Source organism: Pyrus communis, chromosome 11 (assembly GCF_041283825.1).
Source record: "Pyrus communis isolate YQ-2024b chromosome 11, ASM4128382v1, whole genome shotgun sequence".
NCBI classification, from domain to species: domain Eukaryota; kingdom Viridiplantae; phylum Streptophyta; class Magnoliopsida; order Rosales; family Rosaceae; genus Pyrus; species Pyrus communis.
In genome coordinates this window covers 28819638-28845120 of record NC_142575.1, presented here as the reverse complement: position 1 = coordinate 28845120, position 25483 = coordinate 28819638, and the positions used below count along the sequence as shown (strand labels likewise).

The following is a 25483-nucleotide window of genomic DNA, read 5'->3' as shown; positions in this document are numbered from 1 at the left end:
CTGCCTAGACACTAAGCAGCTAGACATCGCCTAATCTCTAGTCCTTTAAAAATAAAGAAAGGGTGTCTAGACTGCCTAGGGCTCTCCTGGACCCCTCAACTGCCTATTTCACGACTCTTATTTAGACAAAAAATATTTTTTTATTTTGCATTTTATATTTTCAATAAATTGTAAGAGACTTATTGGAGACTTGTTGGATACTTGGATGAACACTCATTGTATGCTTGTTTTCATTATGTTCTAATACTTTTAATATATGTGTCATTCAATTTTATAATTTAGGTATCTCAATATGTATTTTTTTTTTTTAACAAACGATATTATTTACACTAAGAGGGTAGGGGTGGGCTAAACCTACAATGGGCTAGCAAGATGTATATAATAAATTTCATTCAAATTGGAAAAAACTGCCTATATAGGCCCTGCCTAAGCGCTAGGCCCTTACCCAACGTTCGATTAGCACTTAGCACCTTTTAGAACTTTGAGTGCAAGTGCTTATTAGATCATTAGCATGATGAGTCCTATTTCTTTTCTTATTAATATTCGTAGTTAACTATCTAAGTGTTTAATTAATTTTTTGTTCTATATCTTGTCACTACTTAGCAGTTAGCACTGGCTGAAGCTCTTCATTTATATTATATGCTATCATTTCTTTTTAAAAAGAACCAACTGTGGTGAATTCACAGCAAATCCATCTTTTCGGGAGTCTGGAAGATTTACAGAGGCATTTCAACCTTTTCTAGACCATTATCGTGTCATTCACAGCATCAACATCGAATATAAGAGAAGTCATGTAAAATATAGACCTAGAATTCACCCCATACACTGAGCCACCCCTTAGTGATTCGATTATATGCTATCATTACATCCTTAGATTTTATCTAATTTGAATGTATGCACCCCTACATTAAATGATGGATTTCTCTTATGGATAAGTTTCTCATCTTCCCTTTAATCTAGCTTAAAATATTAATATTGTTTGAATTTAAAAAAAGTACGCACCACTGCAAAACTTTTTCGTCTTTATATTTATTGGCAGAGTTTTCAAGCAATAAGACGTTTGGAGGTCAAATAATAAGATAGTAACTCTTTTGCATCATCTTTGGCTTGAATATTTTGTAAAGAGAGATAGATGGGTTGTTGGAAAGGGCATGGTTGTGGTCCTGGACGGCTGCTTTTTTAATACCACCTTCAACTACAAAGTGGATTGAAAAATGAATGTCATATTCAAATAGGGAATCGTTATCCATACGACACAAAAACATCATTATGCACATATTTATAGAGTGAAATAAAGAAAAAGAAAAAAAAAACATAAGATAACTATTTTAAAGTGTTAATAACGATTCGCATTATACAACCTGGGTTTTTTAACCAAAATGGTCCCTGATATTGGTTAACTCCTCACTTGGGTTCCTGAGATTTAAAATCGATCGAAGAAGTTCCTGAAATTGTTTGCTGCAAATCATTTGGCTTTTTAGCTAAAATGGTTTATGAGATTAGTATAACTCCTCACTTTATTCCATGAGATTTGAAATTGATAGAAATGGTCTTTGAGTTTGTCCACTATCAATCATTTTGGTTACTTTGTGCAAGTTATTGTTAAAGAACGACCAAATGGAAAAAATACCCTCTATTTAATAAACAATGAACCTCGATTTAATAAACTAAGATTGACCATACTCATCATTTTGGTCTCTCACTTTCAAAATCAATCAATATCGTTCCTGACATTCACTACCACACATCAATTTGGTCATTCCATTTAAATTCCGTCAATTATTATGTTAGTTTGTATGTGGGACCGACAAATTCAATAAAATGGTGACACATGGATTACACAAAAGAAGGGTTTTTGTAGCAAGTCCTTGACATTGATCAAACTCCTCATTTTGGTCCCTGGGTTTCAAAAATCTATAAATTTGATCCCTGACTTTCAATATCTTACATCAACTGAGTCCTTCCATTAAAATTCCTTCAATATTTTTTGTTAGTGTGTTGATGTAGTCCCACTAATCCAATCATATGACGCAAAGTGGATTAACTATAAGAAACTTTTTTTTTTTTTTAGAACTAACTGACGAGTATCCCGCGCTGGCATTTCTCTCGTATCCCATAATCCCAATTGGAAAAAAAATTCAATCTAAATTTGATAAAATCAAATCCAAATTTGATAGGATTATAACCAACTAGAGAGAATGAGAAGTGAGTTCAAGGAGGCCAAGAGCTTTAGTGGTGTCATGGTGCCTTCCTTTTATTTTTTAGCATACCTAGATGAAGATGATGATGTCTTTTTTTTTTTTTTTTTTCCTTTTAGTTTTAGTTTTTAATCTCTTATTTTACTTTTAGTTTTAAATCTTAAAAAAAATAGTTTTTATTTTTATTTTTTATAGTTAATTCATGCGATGCCATATAATTGGATTAGTGGGACTATATTATCACACTAACAAAAAATATTGACGAAATTTTAACGGAATGACTAAATTGATGTGCTGTAGTAAAAGTCAGAGACCAAATTTATTGATTTTTAAAAATCAGGAACCAAAATGAGGAGTTTGATCAATGTCAAGGACTATTTGTAAAAACCATTCTTTGTGTAATCCACGTGTCACAATTTTATTGGATTTGTGGGTTCCACATACAAACTAACATAATAATTGACGGAATCTAAATGGAAAAATCAAATTGATGTGCGGTAGTAAATGTTAGGGACGGCATTTATTGATTTTGAAAGTGAGGGACCAAAATGATGTGTTTGGTCAATCTCAGGGACCATTGGTGATAAAAACCCTTTAATAAACAATGAGCCAAAATGACTTAACAAAAAATGAGGGTATTTTTGTTATTTCATCTTAATTTAATGGAGATTTTTCATGGAATGACGAAAGTGATTGATGTTGGACAAACTCAGGGACCATTTCTATCGATTTCAAATCTCATAGACCAAAGTGAATAGTAATGTCAATCTCATAGACTATTTTGGCTAAAAAACCCAATTATTTTGGTCATTCCGTGAAAAATCCACATTAAATAAAGGGTATTTTAGTCAAATCAACCAATCTACTTGAACTGGTGATTCTTCAATTTAACAGAGATTGTTCATAGAATTACCAAAATGATTGACGGTGGATAATGTCATGGACTACTTCTATTGATTTAAATCTCAATGACCAAAGTGAGGAGTTATGTCAGTCTTGAAGATTATTTTGGCTAAGAAGCCTACAATCTATAAAGTGAAAACGTTATGTTATTTCATCATAATCGAAACTATTTATAAGAAATTAAGATGATATTCTGTGTGCTTCCTTAATGTTCTAACAATTCCAAAAACACTTATAGGTATTTGGATAAAAATGCTTTCAAGTATCAAAGTGCTTCCTACCCTTGTGGAGCTTTTCTAAGAAGCACTTCTAAGCGAGTATGCGGAAATAATTAGAATGGTCTCTTGACGTAGGTAGGAATTCTTTTTTCTTATCAGGGATCATATGAAAAATAGAAACTGGTAAAACAATACAAAGTAATGACATGTTTCTTCGACAGAAATCAAGATCATGCAACATTTGTTTCACTTCAAAGTTCAAACGTAAGCATGATATCGGTACAATCTGATTAAATGTTATCATCATCTCTCTCTCTTACGAACATGGTAATACGATGTAATATTACAGATTTGCAGACACCCTCACCCAAGCTCGCAGGTGGCATCATGAATTTTAGCAGTAAAACGCTAGCAATGCTTTAACAACACCCCAAAAGCTATTCAGGAAGTAATGGCAATCTGTCCACAACGCGGAGTGAACCATTCGTGTTACCGTTGGTATCCAGAAAGTCATCAAATCCATCATCGGCACCAACTCTTTTGCTAGTATGATTCTCTTCTATTGTCGTAGAATGAAATGGAAGGATGCGGAGTCGCACATCTGGCTCCTTACCAATTCTTTCTGCTTCCAGTTGGTACTTGCGAATAAGGTCCATCTGAGCAGACATAATGTGGGATGGCCTCGGAAGAAGTTCCACAGGCTCACCTTTTGGAATTACAACCTGCTCAATGGCTATTCTTGCCTCCTGCAAGATGGAGTACAATTTTATGGAACCGTATAACACGCAAAGTTATTGGACTAGACTTTATTAGACCTTACGTTCCAGTGGATTACTGAAGAATCAAAATTCCCTCAACCATTTTTCCGTATACTCTCTGTTAACTTATTATCAGATTTGGGCTCACCTCTAAAGCATCAATCATTTCAGATGACTTCACATTGTCTACTGACCCGTAATCCTTCAGACCATCTTTATGATCACTCGTCAATGCTCTAACTGCCTTTCTAATTTCCACCAATGAGTTTGACTGGAAAAGAAAGAAAAATCAATGGTAAAATCATAACAATGAAGAGTTATGATAAAACAAATAAAGTATAGTTTTGATTACCTTAGTGACGTAAACAGGTGCTCCATAAGACTTAGCAACAGCTTGAAGCCGGGGATTCTTCTTAAGCTTCGATTGCAAGGCAAGTAGCGCATCTGCCCGGCTAATATCATCTGTTAACTGTACAGCAGCTTCATCCATCTTCAACTGTTTAATCACTTGTATCACGCTGGCTTCTAGGATCTACAATAACTGCTCAAACTGTAAGTATTGTAATTGAAAATTGCTCAAGTAATCACACTCGTGCTACTTTTAATTTATGTTAATTGTCGTTCACTGGCCCGAACAATCTGCAATTTCAGTCAACCATGATAACCTGATTACCAGCACAGAGTTTATATATATATATATTGAGCGAAAAGCTATGAGATAGCAAGAATAGTTTATAACTTTATAGGGAACCTCATTAAATAAGAGGCTACTGAATGATTCACTGACCACTTAGCCTCTGTCAGTAGTTACAAGATTAATTTAAAATTTTTCTACTCTGATGCTGTGATTTGTGAGTCATTAACCTAACAGTGTTAGTTGACAAGTACGAAAAAACTTCCGCTGTATATCCAAAAGAAGAGACAAGCAAATGCTACCCGCCTATTTAATTTGTAATTTCTTCTAAAAGAAACAGTGGTGAGACAAATGAAAAATATGACACGTGATTGGAATTTGAATTCTTCTGTTACTATCCTATAGGATTTATAGACTTTTCTCTCATTTTTCAAGATTAATCACTCAGAAACACAAATATGATGGCAATCATTTCTCAAAAGGTTCACTTTTCAAGTATTTGTCCTTGTCCTATACCAGTTTCTGTTTCTAAGTGGTTGCTTCAAGGTAATGATGTCTTACCCCATAAACAAACACGCGAAGTTGCTTTCCTACAGCCCAATAATCCTCTCGCATATTTTGAGAGACCTCAGGGTTGAAATCAATATGGCCAGATCCTTTATCGGCCGCATCTAGAGCATCTTCAAAAACATCTTCGTCCTCTTCATCCTCTTCATCCAAGGAACTGTAAATAAAATTTTCCCTTTCAGTAGTTTCTGGTCCCCAAGAGTGCATTTTACGAACCTCAAATTTTGGGAAACGACCTTCACCAACAGACCATGACTCAGAATTAATTTACAGAAGGAAGAAAATTAAAAAGAATTGACTTTTCTAAAGAAGCGTACCTGAGAGAATAGCATCCACTGTTGTTTCTAAGCTACAATGAACTCTTAATTCATCCTTTGAAATTATCTCCACCGCACAACTAAATGTTGCAGGGCCTTTCCTTTCTTGCACTGTCTTCTGAACCCCCCTCCGGCTGGCCTCTTCATCTCCCAGTGTCACACTCTAAAAATTGATCGCAAAAATGTAATTGAACAATAAATAACTTTAACCTATACATTCAACAGAAGTAAATTAAATAGAAATCGAAAAGAACCATTCATGTAAAAGCATAAAAAGATCCATACACTACCACCACTATTTTAGCACAATACTTAAATATCAAGCTTATCAATCAAGTGAAAAGAATAAAAAATCAAAGATGAGAGAGAAAATGCAAGGGGCTTGCGGCTCAGTTGGTTAAGAGCATTTTCCCTAGCACCCGAGGTCCTGAGTTCGAATCCCCCCTCCCTGAATATCGCTCGTATAAAAAAAAGAGGTCATGCTGCCATGCCAATGCTGTTGAATGTCCTATCTGCAGTAAATTGCCATATCACTTTTGACTATAGTTACCTCACCTGTATTCCTCCAACAAGCATCTCTAATGAAGGGTTCATTATTAAATTCTCAATAGTTACACCATGAGCAGTGGCAACTAACTGAATTCCACGTTGCGCAATTGTGCTTGCAGCCAATGCTTCAAGTTTAGTGCCAATTTCATCAATTACAATCACTTGTGGCATATGATTTTCAACAGCCTCTATCAAGACCTGAATAAAAATAGATAATAAGCATGCGGATCATTTAATGATGAAAACAGAACATAAGAACATAGCTTATCTGAATCTAAAAAAATTAGATGAGACACTACGGTATCAATATCACAGAAACTTAATGAGATACTAGCTAAGATGTTAGCAAACTAAAAAGCCAAGGCTGCACAGCACACAACAGAGGATCTATGTCCTTTTACACTCCTTAATATAATTTATATATGTGTTTATTTTATTGAGAAAGGAGAGAGAGGAGGGGGTGGGGGTTGGTGGGGGGTGGTGGTACAACCATACAATATACTTATGGTTTCCTTTTTCTCCAGGGGAGGTGGTATTTGAACTTGGCCTGACAAAGTGAAGGCAAATACCATTATATCAATAGCTAGTTGTAAGTGTTTTATTCTATCAATATGCATTTTACAAATGGAATTTAGCGTCCATCAGTGAAAACTCTTAATCGTGAAATTTTCACCCTCATCTTGTCAATACAAATAACAGGATAGTGACACTATTCAACAAAATAACTCATATCTTACATTTTTGAATCATACCTTATGTTGCATATCAGAGAAGGGGACCTGCATTCGTCGGGCACTGCCTATTCCTCCATGGGGTATATCACCATCCCCACCAATCTCATTGGAGGTGTCAACAATCATCACACGTTTCTTATAATCATTTGCAAGCATTCGAGCAATTTCCCTACAAGTAAGAGTATCACAGAAATCAGAATGATATAAGTTTCCAGAAACTATATTGTACAATAAATTTCAGAAATCGGGCATTTGGTTTAGTGGAAAAATTGGAAAGCAGCTCCCATCTAGAGAGTAAATTTAAGTTTTTAATTTTATTTTATACTTATTAGCAAGTTACTGCTGAAAATTTTCCTAGGCATCTATAGTGTTCATTTTGCAAGTGTTAAGATAGATTATCAGTAAATGTGGGGCTTCACAGTTCATCCGGGATATTTCAAATTGCATAATTTTGAAAATTCTAATTCCTTAAAAAGCATAATATCTGCGATATCTTGAGTAAATTACTGAATCAGATATTATGATAAGGTATGTTAACTCAAATATAGAGAGAACAAGAGAGACTAACCTGATAATTGTTGTTTTTCCTACCCCTGGAGGCCCAATGAGTAACAAAGAACCGCCATCCTGAACCAAATCTCGCAGCAAACCAGCACTGCCTGATATTGCCCTCCCAACACGACAAGTTAGACCAATAATGACACCCTTTCGATTCCTAATGGCACTAATGCGGTGTAATGTCCTACTAATGCCTGCTCGATTGTCAACGGCAAAATCACCAACCTACAACATGCAGCTGGTAAGTGGCAAGCATGGTATTCTCTTATATAATCACTTAAAGCATAAAAACGCTTTAGAAAAAAGCGGTTAACATTGTAAGTACAAGGTATTCAAACAAGGACTCAAGACCACAGGACAGTGTAAAAAACGTGATCTACAGTATCTAATTCATTCATGCACAAAATGCACCACTACAATTTACTCTTCTTTAACCCTGTACGTAAAGCTCTTAACTCAAAATCCCCGTAACAATGAAGCCAATTACTTTAAACCAGACTCCTCCTTTCACAATGCAACAAGAGGATGAGAATTTTCGACTACGAAAACACAAAGGCAAAATCATTTGCCTTTCATAGCCGAGCTGACCCAGAAACAAAAACTCATGAGATACGTACAACAACTATGATTAATATCCACACTAAATCTCTTATCACAAATTAAACTTGTATCAATCCAAGTCATTTTCTCAAACAGTAAGCGGGCACGAACATTTCACCTGAGAAGTAGCTTGTTCGAGATCCTGAAGCGTGATCGGAAGCTCCGACAGCACAAAGTCCCCAGATGGAAACCGGGCCAAAGGCTTCCGACCCAAGTCCATAACCACTTCAATCAACTGGTGAAGCTCTGGGTGCTCGCTGACCCTCCGCCTCATTTCTTCAGGCAAAAGTGCCAAAAGACGGCCCAATTCCACGTCGAAATCTTCCCCCTCCGGCGAAGCAGAACACGATGAACTCGAAGAACACAGAGCACCCAGAAAAAACCTTGGGTACCCAGATGGGATTCTGGTGAGGAAGTGAGGAAAACATGTGATTGGTGGGGATTTATGGCGAAAAGATTGAGTCTTGCATTGAAATTTGGAAGAAAAAGCTTGGATTTGGATTTGGGTTGTCAGTAGAGGTTGTGGGTAAAGCAGATGAAAGCAGGTATTGAGCATCTGATATGTCTGTTTTGGAGGGAAGAGTTACCACGCATGAGCCAAAAGGTTTGTGATCCAAACTTTTTTATTTCAATTTTACTTTTGGCTTATGAAAGTTTGGATTTGCTAAATTTTATGGGTTTTTATTCTTTTTCTGATATGATATCCGTGGGGGAGTGTGCAGATTCTCAGCCACAATCGATTGCGTTTCAAAGCATATAACATGTTTTTGGTTGATGCCAATAGAGGGTGCATCCAAGAAACAAACAAAAGGAGATAGGAATATTCACCATATATAATTAATTAATTAATTAATTTGGAAGTATAAATTCTAAGCTTTGCTACGAAACATCGTGATAAAGATACATTATTTCACATCATTGACGATATTTTTATAGATTTGATCATGTTATGCGTATGTAGAAAACTGATTTGGTGATATTAAAAATTTTTTTCGTAAATTTCTAACTACTTATAATTAAAAAAATTAACCAAAACTAACACTTGATGTTATGAACTTATGGATTGAAATTAGATTGTTTTCATGAAGGGGCTCTAATTTGGAGCCAGATAAGTTACCACCACTTTATTCAAACAAACCTATAGAGAAATGAGATTGTGGGTTACTATCCACACGAGAGTGATTTATGCACACTTATTTTCCTTGCTTGTGCGCCTTTCTTAATTCTAGTCATTGTTCTTTCTTTTTTTTTTTCTTTTTTTCTTTTTTTTTAATTCAATTTAATTGCTACCCAAAAAAAAAAAGAAAAAAAAATGTAACAAAGCAAAAGAGAATTTTTATTTGAACCCATCTAACATCTTTTTACATCCAACTTACTCTCTTCACCCATATTTTTTTAATTAAAGAATTAATATCTCTTTAAAACCCAAATTTATTACCTAAACTACCCTCTCAAACCCAATTCAAAATGTAAAGTTATCTTTACACCCATTTCTTTTATAAAATAACATCACTAACTAAATATTTTTTTTTCTTCAAAGAGGCGTCCTTTGCCCCTATATAATTGCATATGACTAGCATTTCCATGGCTGTTTTTTTTTTTTTTTCTACTACCAAACCCATCCATAGATTTGGAATCCAAGAGATCCTTCCATAGATTTGAATTTGCCAAAGAATGCAATGCAAGTTCCAGTTCAGTCCATCACTTTGCCAGAAAAACATTTGACCTTGATGCTTTGGATTTGGATGGAGACATCTCACCCACCAGTGAGTGGTCAATTTTTATGAGGTTGGGCAATCGTTATTTGCACCAAGAATCAAGTTATATGTCTTTGCACTACTAATCAAAAGTCCTTGCAATGGTGTTTTGGGGGCAAACAGACGGCAGAGAAAAAAAACACAATATAATATAATAAGCATGAAATTTAATTCAAAGAAGAAGCAACACAAACAAAATATCTATAAATCGAGTCATACCTTAGTTGAAGGATTCAAAACTTCAAAATCACTATCCATCGATAAAAAAAACTTGTTTTTCTCTATCAGAACTATTAGGGTTTTAGCCGGAATGGACGTAGGATAAACAAAGGGTGATGCTAGGGTTTAATTACAGTGTCTGGGTTTATTGAGAATTTTGAGTTTTATTATTAATTTCATTTTGTACTTAATAGTAATTATGCAATAGGCTAAAATAGACAATTAATATTTAAAATTTAAATTGAGTGTAGAAAGAGATTACATGAGTTTAAATAAAATTTCCCAAAACAAAAATATGCGCAGAAAATCAAGTATGATTGGAGCCAGGACTTGAATATGTTGCACTTTCAATATTACAGAAAATTGGGCTGACCAAATTTCAGCCCAAAATCTAAATAAAATAAAAAAAAAGTCCAACAATGTGAGAGTGAAGGCCCAGTCCCGAACCCCACCGAAAAAGTTTTTCAGTATTACCCAAATTTCGGTTTATCTTCGGTTATCAAAATTCCGTCTCGAAACTTTCGGTTCGGTAATATGGTTTGGGTTTCGGTATCCAAACCTAACCAGCCCTGGAAATCATAGTGCTTAAAGAAATGAAGTTGGATTTTTGGATTGGGTCGGGGCTGATCCTAGGTTGGGCCTCATTAGACCAGACCCTATACTATTGAAGCCCAGCAAGTTAACCCAACAGCCCACTTAGCTCATGTATGTCCAACATGGACTGCAGCCCTTGCAAATGAGGATTTTCCACAAAACAGAATTCTCATTCATTTTCTCAAGTAAAGAATTATCTTCCCATTTACTTCTTCTATGAGCAATATAAATTAATTCCAAATTGAAATCTTAAGCATAAGATGTCACCATACTTTTTAGCTTAATATTTCATGAGGTGTCTCCATGCTTCAACTGAGAGTTTGATGATATTACAACGGTGCAAACTTAACTCATGCCTAGTCATTGTAACTAAATTATGATATTATACTTTAGCCGAGAGTTTCATGATATTACAACGGTGCAAGCTTAACTCATGTCTAGTTGTTGTAACTAAATTATGATATTATACTTCAGCTGAGAGTTTCATGATATTATAACGGTGCAAACTTAACCCATGTCCAATTGTTGTAACTAAATTATGATATTGTAATTTGATCCTATTAGTTTGGATATTTTGTAAAATTTTAAAGACGGGAAAGTGATTTTTACACATATCTTTCCCCTTATACACTTCCGTTCATTTTTAATATTTGAATTGCATAAATTAAAATCGTATAGACTCATCCAACAATTAGAATCTCTTAATTTGTCAAATACCATGATATTTAAGTGGGTCTAAAAATTAATGAGAGTCTTGAGACTTACGTTTAATTAAGTGGGTCTAAAAGGCTTGACAAAGGCTATTTATTTCTAGAAATCCTTAATTTTTCAAGTCAATATCTTAAAGAATCATATCATACCTTGCGCCATAAGATCAACACCTCGTGTTAGCATGATTGTGAAAGTTCATTTGAACTTTTCCAATTTTTGTTTAATTTTTCAAATGAGTGTGAGCCTTTGTCTGGATGAGAAGGAACTGGAGATTCTTGATAGAGACAAGTACCCTATTTACAAAGTAAGCTAGCTAAAACATGAAAACTAAGTAACTAGGTTTGATTTTAGTGCCCATTTTGAGGACGAGCAACTTGTGTAATTGCACATGGACCTCGCCTTTAGAAGGGCCCAACTTTTGGTTGATATATGGTTAGATTAATTAACTTTGCGATTTAATTACTTTGATACTTGTTTGGGCTGAGAGAATGGAGTGAGAGGTTAAGAGGTTAAGAGATTAAGGAAAGAATGTGTGGATTTTCGATTTCAAATTTTTAATATCATTTGAAGTTGTGGATCTGCCCTTTGATGTAGTGTTTTGCTATATTATTCATCATTTGTTTGGTTTCATAACTTCTTTTATATGTTCACTACTGATTTTATTGATTGATCATATAATTTTAGTAATAAAATTTCTTTTAATTATGATACTAATACATGGTAAAGTTTCAGTACATTTTGGTGAGATTATGTAATTAGGTAGCAGAGCAAAAGGGCCTGTTTAGAATTTCTTCACATAGTTTCCGAAATATTAGAGACGACCCAGTTGATTTATTAATTATAATGCCAATGTTTGTCAATCGTTTACACGTGATGCATTTTAGTTCTTCATTGATTTTTTTTTTTTTTTTTTTTTATAATTTATTTACATCAATCAATGGTTGAGAATCGTTCGCTCAATGTTTCTGTACTCAATCCAAAGATAATGAAAATAATCCATCACAAATGAATTCCACTTTAACTTTTTCTTAATGCACTTCTATAAATTACCAAGACAGTTAACCATGAATTGTACATTTCCAACCAAATATGGAATTTTCCTTTTCCGCCCTAAGCTAAAGTTTATTGCCAAAGAAGCATCGATCCTCTTTTCTCAATTGCCAAATTCCTTAGACGTGTGTATTTTGAAAGGAAAAGATTTCAATGCTTCACTATCAATTGAAAGTAACATTAGATTTCTGGTGTAAAAGGAATCGTGCTATCGGCATATATTTAAGAACACAATCCAAGCTACAGTTCACATGTAAAAAAAACATTGGCCCTTTCTAAGGTGGTTCTTGAGAGTGATGCGTTGGTGGTGGTGCAGCTGTTGGCGGCCTTCACCAAGCAACTCCCCACTGAGGTTGATTGCAGAGTCCACTAAAGAAGAGGTGTGAGATTTGTCATATTCGTAGATCCGTCAATACGGTAGCAGAGACAATTACTAAGTTGACCTAATACTCTACTTTTGATTTTTGTTGGTTTGGCTTTTAAGGAGCCTTCACATTTGATCTAGGACGTACTTTTTGAAGATTTTAATCTTTCCTATTTTTATCAATAAAACGTTGTCGTTTCGTTTGAAAAAAAAATTATCATTGAATATTGAATGAGAATTAAAAATAACCGGTTTGAATCATGAAACTGTATTATCATGCGACATGGAACAATAGTAACTTTCATATTACATAACAAGTAAATTCGCAGAACTTCAAAAGAAGTCCATAGATATCTATTTAAGAAAGCAAATGGCCACGTGACTTGGTGTTGGATTATTTCCACAATTCAAAATCATGTTTCATAATTTAAACCGTCGATTTTTTCAATCTGATCAATCAAGACAAGCTAAACAACATATACTCTCTCTCTCTCTCTCTCTCTCTCTCTCTCTCTCTCTCTCTCTCTCTCTGTAGTGAACCCTTGCCGGTTGTTTGCAGTGAGTGAGCAGGGATCATGATTCACGAGCGCAGAAGGTCCAAGCAATTTGGTGTCACCGTCCCCGCAGCACGACAGAAACCAATTGTTGCGACTGTTACTCTCGCATGCACTTTATTTTTGACAAAACCCTTCTAACTTGCAATGTCCAAAAGGATGCACTGTAGGTATAGGCCATGCATGCTTAAAAGTTAATAGTTAATACTCACCAACACCACACCTCGGCTTGCATCTGCATGTCTCTCTCTCTCAGCATGTTTATATGGACCCTATTTCTTCTTACTACACATACCTCTAACAACGACCCAAAGTTATAAGATCTTGTACATGATTTTCTTCTTTCATATCTAATTGACATTTAAATAATTGAATCGTCAATTATTCTCGTATTATTGGGGTACTGAGTGAGATAGTAGTTTCTTTAAAGATGTCACATGTTGAGTTTGATGAGATGTACATTTATGACATCTTTTAACTAGATTGTTCTCACTTTGTACTGTTATTACTTGCCAAGAATTCAATCATTAGATACATACATATATACCTTTTGTATTCTTCTAAAACAATCTATACAACTAACATTAATGGTGGAAAAATACTGTATTGTCGATACCCATCACTTTAATGCGTGAAGATTGTGGTTGTCGATTGTGGCAGAAATGTTGGGCCGTAACTGGCTAACACCTAGTTGGCTTCTAAACCATGAAATCACATCACCTTAATTAGTACTTATAATTGTGACTTAGATTATCTAAGTTTAGACAAAGGGGAATCGAAACAGCGGGAAAACCATGTGCCAAAACCGAAAAAAAGATAATAACATGCAAAACAAGCTAAAAAAATAAAAAAATAAAAGAAGATTAGGTAAAAAATGAAAATCTTCAAGAAGAAAAAACTAACTTGTAGACCAAGATGCTAAAAAAAATAAAATTCGTGTGCTAAAAAAGATTCTCCAAAAATAGAGTCTCATGCCAAATAAGAAAAGATAAGATGAGAGCAACTCTAAAGGATAAAGCTTGCATTCCTCCAATGGGGGAAGAACTCATTCTTCCATTTGCAAATAATGTATTTTTATCATGTAAATTTAATAATTGAAACCGTTTAATCTCTTAATCTTTCATTTGAAGATGATCCCTACAAAAAATCATTCAAAGTCATCCAAATAAATCAAATAAATCAACAGTGTGTATACCAAATAACATATTTGTGATGAATTGTTGATTTATATGATACATTTTGATGACTAAATGATATCGGATTCGAATGATTTTTTGTATGCATGATCTTCAAATGTAGATTAAGAGATTGAATAGTTTTGATTATAAAGTTTCTACAGTAAAGATGCGTTATTACAAATGAGAAAATGAACTCATCCCCTTAAAACGGAATGCAAGTATTATCCAACTTTAAATAGCTAGTTGAGTTAAAGACGAGACTAACTTTAAATAGCTAACTTGTCAGCAACTTCGAAAACTAATAAAGTTAGGAATTTGACTAGTTGAATGTTATACGTAACTTCCCTGTATACAGATATAAATCATTTCAGGTGGGCCTTACCTCACATGCCCAAAAAGCCCTTTACCTTTGGACACAAAACCCTAAATCTCAGAGACCTAATTGAGCATCGTAGACCCATTTCCACGCGACCCTACACAATCAACTCCCACGTGAAGAACAATGTCAGATGTCATATAAATTCTCACAAATGATTATCTTTGATTAAAACATTATTTTACTGTTACCCATATGAAAAGGAAGTATTATAAAAATTAAAAAATATGCGTGTACAACGGAAACTAGACCAACTGTAAAGTGGTTGGAGAATTATGAAACAGTCATGATAATAGTGACTAGAAAATATATTAGTTTATTGTAGTCTAAGTCTCACTGTTTCTGATAACGATGGGGAAGGATTTGTTCTTGGTATTTAATTTTACTTTTTACATACTTCTATTAAATTTTATCTGTTGGATTGCATGAATTAAAGAAAATTAATGAATAAAAATTAACAAGAGTATATGAAAGGTAAAAATAAGTATGTGAACAGCAATACCCAAAATAAAAAGGTTTATTTTTTATTTTTTTTATATCACAAATGGTCTTTGAGATTAATCAAACTCATTATTTTGGTTCCTCATTTTCAAAATCAATCAATGTCATTCCTGACATTCACTACCCCACATCAAGTTGGTCATTCCGTTAAGATTCCATCAACTATTATGTTAGTTTGTATGTGGGACCCATAAATCCAATGAAATGGTGACACGTGTATTACATAAAATAAGGGTTTTTCTCGAAAATGATCCATGACATTGATCCAATTACTCATTTTGGTCTCTGAGTTTCAAAAATTGATAAATTTTGTCTCTAACTTTCACTACCGCACATCAATTCAGTTATTCCGTTAAAATTTCATTAATATTTTTTGTTTATGTGTTGATGTGATCTCACTAATCCAATTATATGACTCAACGAAATTAACTATAAGAAACTACATTTTTTAAGAGTGAACCAATGGCCCCGCTGACATTTTTCTCGCATCCCACAACCGCAATTGGAAGAAAAAAAATCAATCTAAATTCAATAAAATCGAATCCAAATTCAATTAAAATTTGATAGGATTATAAACAACTAAAGAGAATGAGGAGTGAGTTCAGGAGGCCAAATACTTTAGTGGTGTCATGGTGCCTCCTTTTTCTTTTTGAGCATAACCTGATGAAGACGGCGATGACTTTTTTTTCTTTTAGTTTTGGTTTTTAGTTTCTTATTTTACTTTTAGTTTTAAATCGTAAAAAAAAAAAAGCTTCTTATAGTTAATCTGTGTGACACCATATGATTGAGTGGGACAAAAGATATTGACGAAACTTTAACGGAATGATTCAATTAACGTGCAGTATTGAAAGTCAGGGATCAAATTTATTAATTTTTGATACTCAGGGACCAAAATGAGGTGTTGGATTAATGTCAGGGACCATTTGTGATAAAAACCCTTATTTTGTGTAATCCACGTGTCATCATTTCATTGGATTTGTAGGTCCTACATGCAAACTAACAAAATAGTTGACATAATTTTAACGGAATGACCAAATTGATGTGCGGTAGTGAATGTTAGGAACGACATTGATTGATTTTGAAAGTGAGAGACCAAAATGACGAGTTTGATTAATCTCAGGGATCATTTGTGATAAAAATCCTAATAAAAAATGACAGAGCAATGTAGAGTTAAAAGTGAACTTTTTCAAAGTATTCGTATTCAAATAGATACTCCACCTGTTATAAAATAAGTGGAAAAATACGAAAAAAATATATCATTTTCTCCATTTATATTATGACATTTTTGAATATCTGGCGTTTAAATATTTAATGAATGATGAATCCCAACTAGGTTTTTTACAAAGTACTTTAAAGATCATCACAAAAAAGTTGATTAAGATTCGTAGAATTGTAGGATTGGATACTACCCTGTATTTAAAAAAAAAATGATAATATGTATATATGTATGTATGTGGGTAATTATTTTTACTTACCTATTTTCAATATGTAAAATAGTTTCAATGTAAAATCCTTTATGCTACAAATTATTTCAAAAACTAGCTATTTCATGTTCATATGTAATTAGAGATATTTTTAGTTTGAATTGGAGAAGGGAGATTAAATGAGTTTGGTTTGATTTTCCTCACAAAGGGACCGAGATTTGGAGGTTTGACTAAATGAGTAATTTTGTCTTGATATTTTCTGTCAAAGATGAGGTGGAGATTTTGTAACATTAGGAGTTAATGATTTGGTGATTACTCACCACTCTAAATGTAAAGGTGGAAGTCTACTTAAGGGTGAGTTGGCAAGTTTGTCTTCATTAGGAATTTAAGAGTTAAATGTTTGGTGATGATTCATCCCTCCAAAATTTGAAGAGGTGGGATTCATATCCCTTAGACTTTGGATGTGGCTTTTGAGTGTTTGTTCACGTTGCATGATATTGATTAGCTTCACATTTGTTGTTTTGCTATTGGACCACATTTCATTGCTAAGGATTAGGACAACATTTATTGCCTTGTTATTGGAACACATTTTGTGGTGATAATTAGGTTAACATTTGGTGCATGTGTTTCTATTGGAACACACTTTATGTTTAATGATTGGTACAACACTTGCTTTCTTTCTATTGGCACACTTGTGGAGATTCTTTGGAGAGGAAGATGTCATGCAATCTTTATAAAGGTAGGAGCAAGAACCAACGGAAGACATGGAGAGAAGAGAATAGGAAGAAAAAGAAAAAGAACAACTCCAAAATAAAAGCCATCCTCCCTTTCATATTACCTCTTTATCTTTCTTCAAGGCTTTTAATCCATCTTTCATTGTATTTGTAAGTCCCTCATATATAGTGAAATACAACGAAAGCAAACCCCAGTGGATGTTGTTGATTTGGCGAACCACTTAAATCTTGTGTTGTTTATGCATTTACAATTGGAGATCATTGCCATGAAAAGCACTTGCACCAAACCATCGAAAATCTCCATTTATTTCCCTTGAGAATGATGTACAAAAAGTGTGAGACAAATCCCAAAAAAATACATGAGACCTTATCCGACAAATCTCTCCACCAAACTCACCATCATTTTCATCTATCGAAAGAAAGATATCCAAAAACCAGAAATTCGTCCAGCCTATTTAACAGACCAAAACACCATCATCCATAGACTATATCATGGTACTTTCTTCATGCGAGTTGTGTGTCTGTCTCTTTACCATGATACATCCAAATTTCAGGAAAATCCAACGGTGCGATCATCTAATATGTTTGAAATACCAACTCAGTCTCTAATCCCGCAGAAAACTGGACAGCCATGTTATGAGTACCAAAACCCCATTTTTTATAGCTCCACACTTCCTTCACAAATGTTGTTCTTTATCATCTCCTCTATAACATATCCAAAAACCACGACAATCCAATCTATGTGCTAACTTGTACCCCAGTTTGAACAGCTAATGTTCGGTTGAGCTAGCCTTCTCTGCCAACCTCTTTGCATGGCCAACATCTCTAGTTTCTTTCTCTCCCTTCCATGGAAGTTTTTCAGCAATCTGACCCCTACTACATATGTAGAATTTCAGCTATATTAAAGAAGAGTAAAGGGAAGTGGTGAAGAGAACAAGGGGGAGGAAATGGTAACATATTGCTTATCATTTACATTAAATATTATTATTTTGTTAATATTATGATTATATTACTCTTGTTACTAATCAATTTGATTTTTGTTGAAGCTTATAGGCTTGTTAAAGAAAATGTGAGTATTGATATCTATGTGAACATGACATATACATATGCATCGCAAAGCAAGAAAAAGAGTTGTGTTGAGTCTTGTAAAGTGTTTGAGTTGTGAGGATATTCAAGGGCTGAAGTTTGCCTTGAATATAAAATAATGAACCTTGTATATGTCAAGCGTAGGGTGCAGGGCTTGAGTATACAAATTGGTTGATTATAAAAATAATGAAATCTTGTATATGTCAGGCATCGGGGGAAGGGCTTGAATATACAATTGAGCGTTAGGGGAAATGCCTGTTTAATAAAGTGGAAATTGAGAGTTTAATTACAAAAATTGGGTTTAAGGGATGAATGGGAGTTAACTCATATTCTAACATACTTGGAGCCAAGTGATATAAGCATCATATGGGACGTGCAAGCTTGGGTGCCTTAGGTATGTGTTAGCGAGATTAGAAGGGAGTGAATACATTCATCCATCTCATTTGCATATATTTCATGTGTTTGAAAGAATTGTTACAATTTAATTATCATCTAATTGGTAGTATTTGTTGTGAATTAATTTGTACACTATTTTATTCCGCGGCGTATTCGAAAAATTTGTATGTAAGATTTGTTATATGTTGTACGGTGTAATCATTATAATTTTATTTTATTTTCCACCATATCTTGGTTGTAGAATTTATTTCTATAGCTAAGATATGACGCACACCCTAACTCGTGAATAGTTTTTATTCGCGGGTCAGGGCGTGACAATACCTACCTATGTACTTGTTCAAAGATCCACACAAAATCCACTTTCGTCAAACCATTCTTCCTTTTTTTTTTTTTCATTCTACCCACCTATGTATTTGTGTTTAAGAATAGGATAGGTTATGTGGTTTTCCATGTTCTTTTATTTGGTGCATATGTGTAAGAATGAGGTAGGTTTAGTGATTTTTCATTATTTGTCAGAATTTAAATAATTTAAGGTTAAAATACTCATAAAAATAAATTAGGATCATTTACCTAATTTTTTTTTATTTAAATTTACTGAAAAATTAGGCTAAAATCATTTTTTTTTTAAATTTAGCGTAAAAAATTTAAGCTAAAACCGTTGGATGAGAAAAACTGTTTTTATTTCTGAGTGAAAATCTAAAATTTTTGGGGAGCTAATTATTAAGTCTTAACCCCAACCATTAGAGTTGGTCTTAATGAAAAAAATGAGCATAATAAGTTGAGTTAAACAAATTATTATAAAATATTGTATCATATTAATGTGGCAAAAACAAGGTTCTAAAAGGCGTTAGACGCTAGTTGGGCGGCGGGTTGGGCCCTAGCGCCTAAACAGCTAACGAGAGCCTAGGCCGACTAGGTAGATTTAAGTAAATTTAATATATCTCTTTAGTATCTTAGTGAATTTGGTGGTATGAAATAGAAGTTCAAATAATCACAAGTATGTGTTAATTTATAAAATATCTTTTAGAGATCATATTAATTTATTTTGAATTTAAAGAGAAATGAAAGTGTCAAATATGTGGGTATGAAAAGAAAAGTGGAACATTGGGATGGATAAAGATGGGCAACATCTGTGACATCCCACATCGCCCAGGGGAGTGATCCTTATATGCATATTCTCATCCCTACCTAGCACGATGCCTTTTCGGAGCTCACTGGCTTCGTGTTTCATGGGAACTTCGAAGTTAAGCGAGTAGCGCACGAAAGCATTCCCAAGATGGGTGACCCATCGGGATGTTCTTGTGTGAGTTCTCAAAAACAAAACCATGAGGGTGTGCTAGGGGTCCAAAGCAGACAATATCGTGTTACGGTGGTGGAGCGGGCCCGGGAAGTGATCCGCCCCTGGCCGAGATGTGACATTTGGTATCAGAGCCTAACCCTGGTCGTGTGTGTACCAACGAGGAAGTCGGGCCCCTAAGAGGGGTGGATCACTTCTTGGGCCCGCTCCACCACCGTAGCACGATATTGTTCACTTTGGGCTTACCATTCCCTCACGGTTTTGTTTTTGAGAACTCACGAGCAACTTCCCAGTGGGTCACCCATCATGGGATTGCTCTAGCCCCCTTCTCGCTTAACTTCGGAATTTCTACGGAACCCAAAGCCAGTGAGTTCCCAAAAGGCCTCGTGCTAGGTATGGATGGGAATATACATATAAGGATCACTCCCCTGGGTGATGTGAGATGTCACAACATCAACCTGACAATCTATATTTTTTTTAATGAGAAAAAAATCAATAGCACTTGATGCTATGGACTGACAACCTCTTTTTCTTGTAGGTGAGGCTTAAACAAAAAAAAAAAAAATTGTGAAATTATGTTATTGCCCTTAATCTTTTGTTGTAATAGAAGACTAAATAATGTTTTCACTCTCGTTTAATTGACAAAGAGGGTTCTATTAATATGTAGTTTAGATTAGATAAAAGGTAATATCAAATAAATATTATATAATAAAAAATTATTATTTTTTAAACCTCGACGGTACGAGTAGAATTTTTATTGAAACGAATATGATAAAAAATATTATTATTACTTTTAATACTTATATTCATATAGATATAAGATAATATCTAACAAATATAAAAATTTGTTGCAGTCATATTTAGAATAGGAATGTGATTATACAAATCTTAGGAATATGGGAAAGTATTATATATTCCTATTAGGATTAGGTTACCTATTAAATGTTGTAATTCTAAAGGGAAAGGTTTTACCCTTTCTACTACTATAAATAAAGGCACAATGGGGTGAGTCAAACACACCTCACAATTAAATCAATCTCTCTTCTCCCTCAATCTTGTTGCACCCCTCTCTTTCTCTAAACCCTAGAGCGCTTAATCAAATAGGCTTACAACACGTTATCAGCACGCTCTTGCCAGAAGCTGAGGATTTGACGCATCATAAGAGGAGGCTATCATCCGCCACATTCAAAGGCTTATTCGTTTTCTGCTAATCAGGTATGCTTAAAATAAAGGAAGATATTTGAAACATCCACGAAGCATGAAAACATTCTCCATGATGCATGAACCCCCCTATGTTTACATTTTCCATCCGATATATATATATATATATATATATATATATATTGTATATGTTCATATATTTTTCAATATATATATTTGTTTCATGCATCGCACAATTAAATTGTTATGTGGAATTTGTGAGTCAAATTATATAAAATAAATTAGAAGCATATTTAGGGTTTCCTAAACCCTAAGGGCTTTTTTTTTTTTTTTTTTTTGAAAAAAAAAAAAGGGAAATTGGACATTAGATGACACTACCTCTGCGGCACAACATTGGTAGCAGCCCTTTGGGCTTTACTGCACCTACTTGGACCCCCAGGCCTTTGGCCTGATTGATTAGAATAAGCTTGCAGCCCTAGGTCTATCACTGAGTAGGCCCGCAGCTTTCATGGATCCAGACCAAACCCACGACAAGCCTTGCTTGCTCGATCATTGTCCCGCACGCATCTAGGCCCATAGACCTGCTCTCTCTGGTGCCAGCCCACTCGATTGGGCCTAGTTTCCTTGTCGTTGGCCGCACAGGAAGCCAGCTTATGCAGCTGAGCTCCCATTCAAACCCTCACCCCAGCCCATGGGGCTGGGTTTTGTTCCCCTGTGCATCACCCATAAGGCCAGCACCTACTGGGCCTTGTCCCGTGCACCCCCTTCAGCCCAAACTGAAACCCAGTTACGGATGGGGCTTCTCCTTCACCTATGTGGCTTGCAGCCCACCCCCGAGGTCTTTTAGGCTTTGCCTTATACTTAAGGCACCCAAACCCGTGCCACTTAACCCATAGTACCAAGCCTAATATTATTTTGGGGCTATATTTTTTATCCAATAATATTATTTTAATATTGTTTTGCTTCTACAATCGACCCGGTATGACCTGATTTATTGAATTAATTAAAAGTGACATGCAGTCCATTAATCTGATAATGAATCCAAAATTATTGACCTGAAGATCATTTTTGGACATTAACGATTCAATAATTTACTTTTATACTTTGAACTGTCACATACTTTCGTAGTAATGAAGCTCTCACACTTGAGTTCCCGAAGAAACTCAAATCCACTACACTAAGTTAGTATATTGCATTATGTGTTTCTTGCAGGAACCTTTCATTATGAACTAATTGTTCATAAAAACTAAATTGAACCTGTAGTTTCAAATTTAGTGCCTTTGAAACCTAAGTTTTCATTCAAAACATACCACATGAAACCCATTGTTTTCATGCATAAATTAAACCACTACATGTCTATAGAACTTGTATGTTCTACGATATATGTCTATGGCTTACCATATGACTAATCACGTTTTCTCCCTCCGTTTTAGGGATATGTTGAACTCGAACAAGCTTAATTTCTTCGCTCTAGAAATCTCTGGAAGAAACTATCTGAAGTAGGTTCAAGATGTGATGCTCCATCTCACTACAAAGGGCATTAGAGCCACCATCAAGGCACCTATCACCAACAAACCTATTGACAAAGCTCAGAAGGCTACTGCAATGATCTTCATTCGAAGACACATCCATGATGCACTGCAGACTGAGTATCTCGCTGAGGAGAACCCACGTACCCTTTGGCTTGCTCTGGCTAATCGTTTTGATCACCAGAAAGATATATACTTGCCTGAAGCAAGACATGACTGACAGCATCTTTGCTTCCAAGACTTTAAGTCCGTGTATGAATACAACTCTGAAGTTGGTAGAATCCGTTCTTTGTTGAAATTCTGCAAAGTGGAACTAACCGAATTAGATCTTCTGGAGAATACCTATTCGACCTTCCATGCCACCAATATTGTCCTGTAGCAACAATATTGGGCACAAAAATTCACCAAGTTCTAGGATTTGATCTCTGTTTTACTTATCGCTGAAAAGCAGAACTCGCTTTTGATGAAAAATCATTAAGCTCGACCCATTGGCTCGAACGCCGCGCCTGAAGCACATGCGACTAATTCTAGTAGCCATAGACGACGAAAAAACCGTCGTGGCTGCGGCAATGGGCGGCAAGCCCAACCACGGGCCCAAGGTCAACAGAGTGCCGTACCTAAGGCAAGAAATATGACCCAGCAGTGTCCACCACTCGCCCCTAAGGCCCCAAACTTTAAGAACAAGGGCAAAGCTCCTGTTCAGGTTGCTTCTACTAAATTGGACATGTGTTATCATTGTGGATTCAAGGATCATTGGTCATGCGTATGTCGAGCTTCCATTTAGGCCATTGCCAAGTATCATTTCCGTCCTGAGTCTAACTTTGTACATGTGGATCATTCGGAAGATGCAACTACATCAATGGAGATATCGGATTTTCAAGAGGCGTCAGCGCCTATGGATGAATAAATTAGACATGTTTTTAGGGTGTTTTACCCCTAGTGGCCGAACCCACTAGGAGTGGCCGGCCATACTCCCCTCTTTTGTTAAGTGTATGGTTTAAATTTGAACAACTTTTCTATGTATTTGGAATAATTTGTTTGGTTTTGGTTTGTTTTGAATTATGGATTGTTATTTGAATGGATATTATTCTCTCAAATTGCTTAATTGGATGAATGGACTTATATCTATGCATGTGACCAATTCAATCAATTTATTTCTAGGTATGTCTAGTGGGGAAGTTAGTTGTCTGACAGATAGTGCAACCACGCACACCATCTTGCGTGAACGACACTATTTTACTAACTTAATACCCAAGAAAGCTCATTTGACAACTCTCTCATGCCCGTCCAACCTGATTGAAGGATACGAAAAGGCACGTATCATGTTGTCTAATGATACAATCTTGACCATTAAGGAGGCAATCTATTCTCCACGTTCTGGCAAAACGTTACTGAGTTTTAGAGATATTCGAGATAATAAATATCATCTTGAAACCACTAAAGATCATGGTTCTGAATTTCTTTCTATCACTTCATACAAATATGGCCAGAAACATATTCACGAGAAGTTGGAACGTCTGCCGAGTGGGTTGTACATCACAACCATTCGCGGCATAGAAGCTAGACATGGCAATTTCTTACACGACCTGTTAACACGACATGTAAACGACACGAAAATAACGGGTTTCAGATCAACATGATAACTAATCGGGTCATTATCGGGTCACATGATAATAACCCGTTAATAACGGGTCCTTAATAGGTTTACACGAGAGTGACACGCGGGTAACCTGTTTCGACATGATAAGAAAAAAGTTATTTTGATGATTTTAATTTTTTAAACTACTAAAAAAACTTACTATAAAATACAATAGATATAATGAATATGTATATATTGTTTATTAATTATTATTCTATATAAATTTTAAAATTTAAGTTTTATTTATTTATGTATTTTTATAGTATATTATAGGCAAAGATTGAGATTAAAAATCATAAAACACATTAAAAATAAAAATATCAAGTAATTTAAAAATACCAAACATATTAAAAAAATTATAATAATTAATTTACATGTGCGAAAAATATGAAAAAAAACCATACAAACTCTCATGAATAGTATTTTTAAGGGAGTTCAAAATAAATAAAATTCATAATCATTAATGTATAAGTCTAAAAGATGTGAAAGCATAATAAACGTTCATAATTGCAACCTCAACGCTTAGATGACGGTTACATAGTCATTTAGATTTTTAAAACCCTCCAAATCTCATGAACAATGTTTTTTATTTGAGTGCAAAGTTAATAATAATTATTGTAGAAGTGTGAAAAATGTAATCACTCGTAATGAAAAGTTTTACAACTTTCATGAAGGGGTCAATCCCGAAATTTAGTATGTGTGTGTATATATATATATATATACACACACTAATTTAGTATTATGTTTTACATTTTTTTGGGTCAAAGTATGTTTTTCATTTTCATTTTTATTGATTTAAAACATATTTTTCTTAACGGGTAACAGGTCCGGTCATATTACCTGATAATATTAGCGAGTTGATTTCGGGTCGGGTCAT

The 25483-nt window shown here is 34.7% G+C and overlaps 1 protein-coding gene and 1 long non-coding RNA gene across 2 annotated transcripts; one reads left to right on the top strand and one right to left on the bottom strand.

The window, feature by feature from the left end:
* Window positions 1–3528: 3528 nt before the first annotated feature.
* On the bottom strand, window positions 3529–8871 carry LOC137742271 (P-loop containing nucleoside triphosphate hydrolases superfamily protein). The gene is made up of 9 exons (XM_068482095.2): window positions 8155–8871; window positions 7447–7661; window positions 6897–7047; window positions 6151–6342; window positions 5596–5758; window positions 5273–5514; window positions 4430–4609; window positions 4226–4348; window positions 3529–4065 (listed from the first exon to the last, which is right to left on the bottom strand). Exons 1-9 carry the CDS (start codon window positions 8590–8592, stop codon window positions 3757–3759), a joined length of 2013 nt encoding a protein of 670 aa, XP_068338196.2. The 5' UTR covers window positions 8593–8871; the 3' UTR covers window positions 3529–3756.
* A 9114-nt stretch (window positions 8872–17985) lies between these two features.
* Window positions 17986–19075, top strand: LOC148693235 (uncharacterized). The gene is made up of 2 exons (XR_015953681.1): window positions 17986–18448; window positions 18545–19075. It is a non-coding gene; the product is annotated as an uncharacterized LOC148693235 (long non-coding RNA).
* Window positions 19076–25483: the final 6408 nt, after the last annotated feature.

What these genes read in the sequence shown, in the direction of transcription:
- LOC137742271 (XM_068482095.2), bottom strand. Translation starts at nt 8,592, where the DNA reads ATGCTCAATACCTGCTTTCATCTGCTTTACCCACAACCTCTACTGACA. An exon ending in GGAAAAACAACAATTATCAG is followed by an intron (nt 7,048 to 7,446) that starts GTTAGTCTCTCT and finishes TCTTACTTGTAG; the next exon opens with GGAAATTGCTCGAATGCTTG. An exon ending in TGCTTGTTGGAGGAATACAG is followed by an intron (nt 5,759 to 6,150) that starts GTGAGGTAACTA and finishes ATCAATTTTTAG; the next exon opens with AGTGTGACACTGGGAGATGA.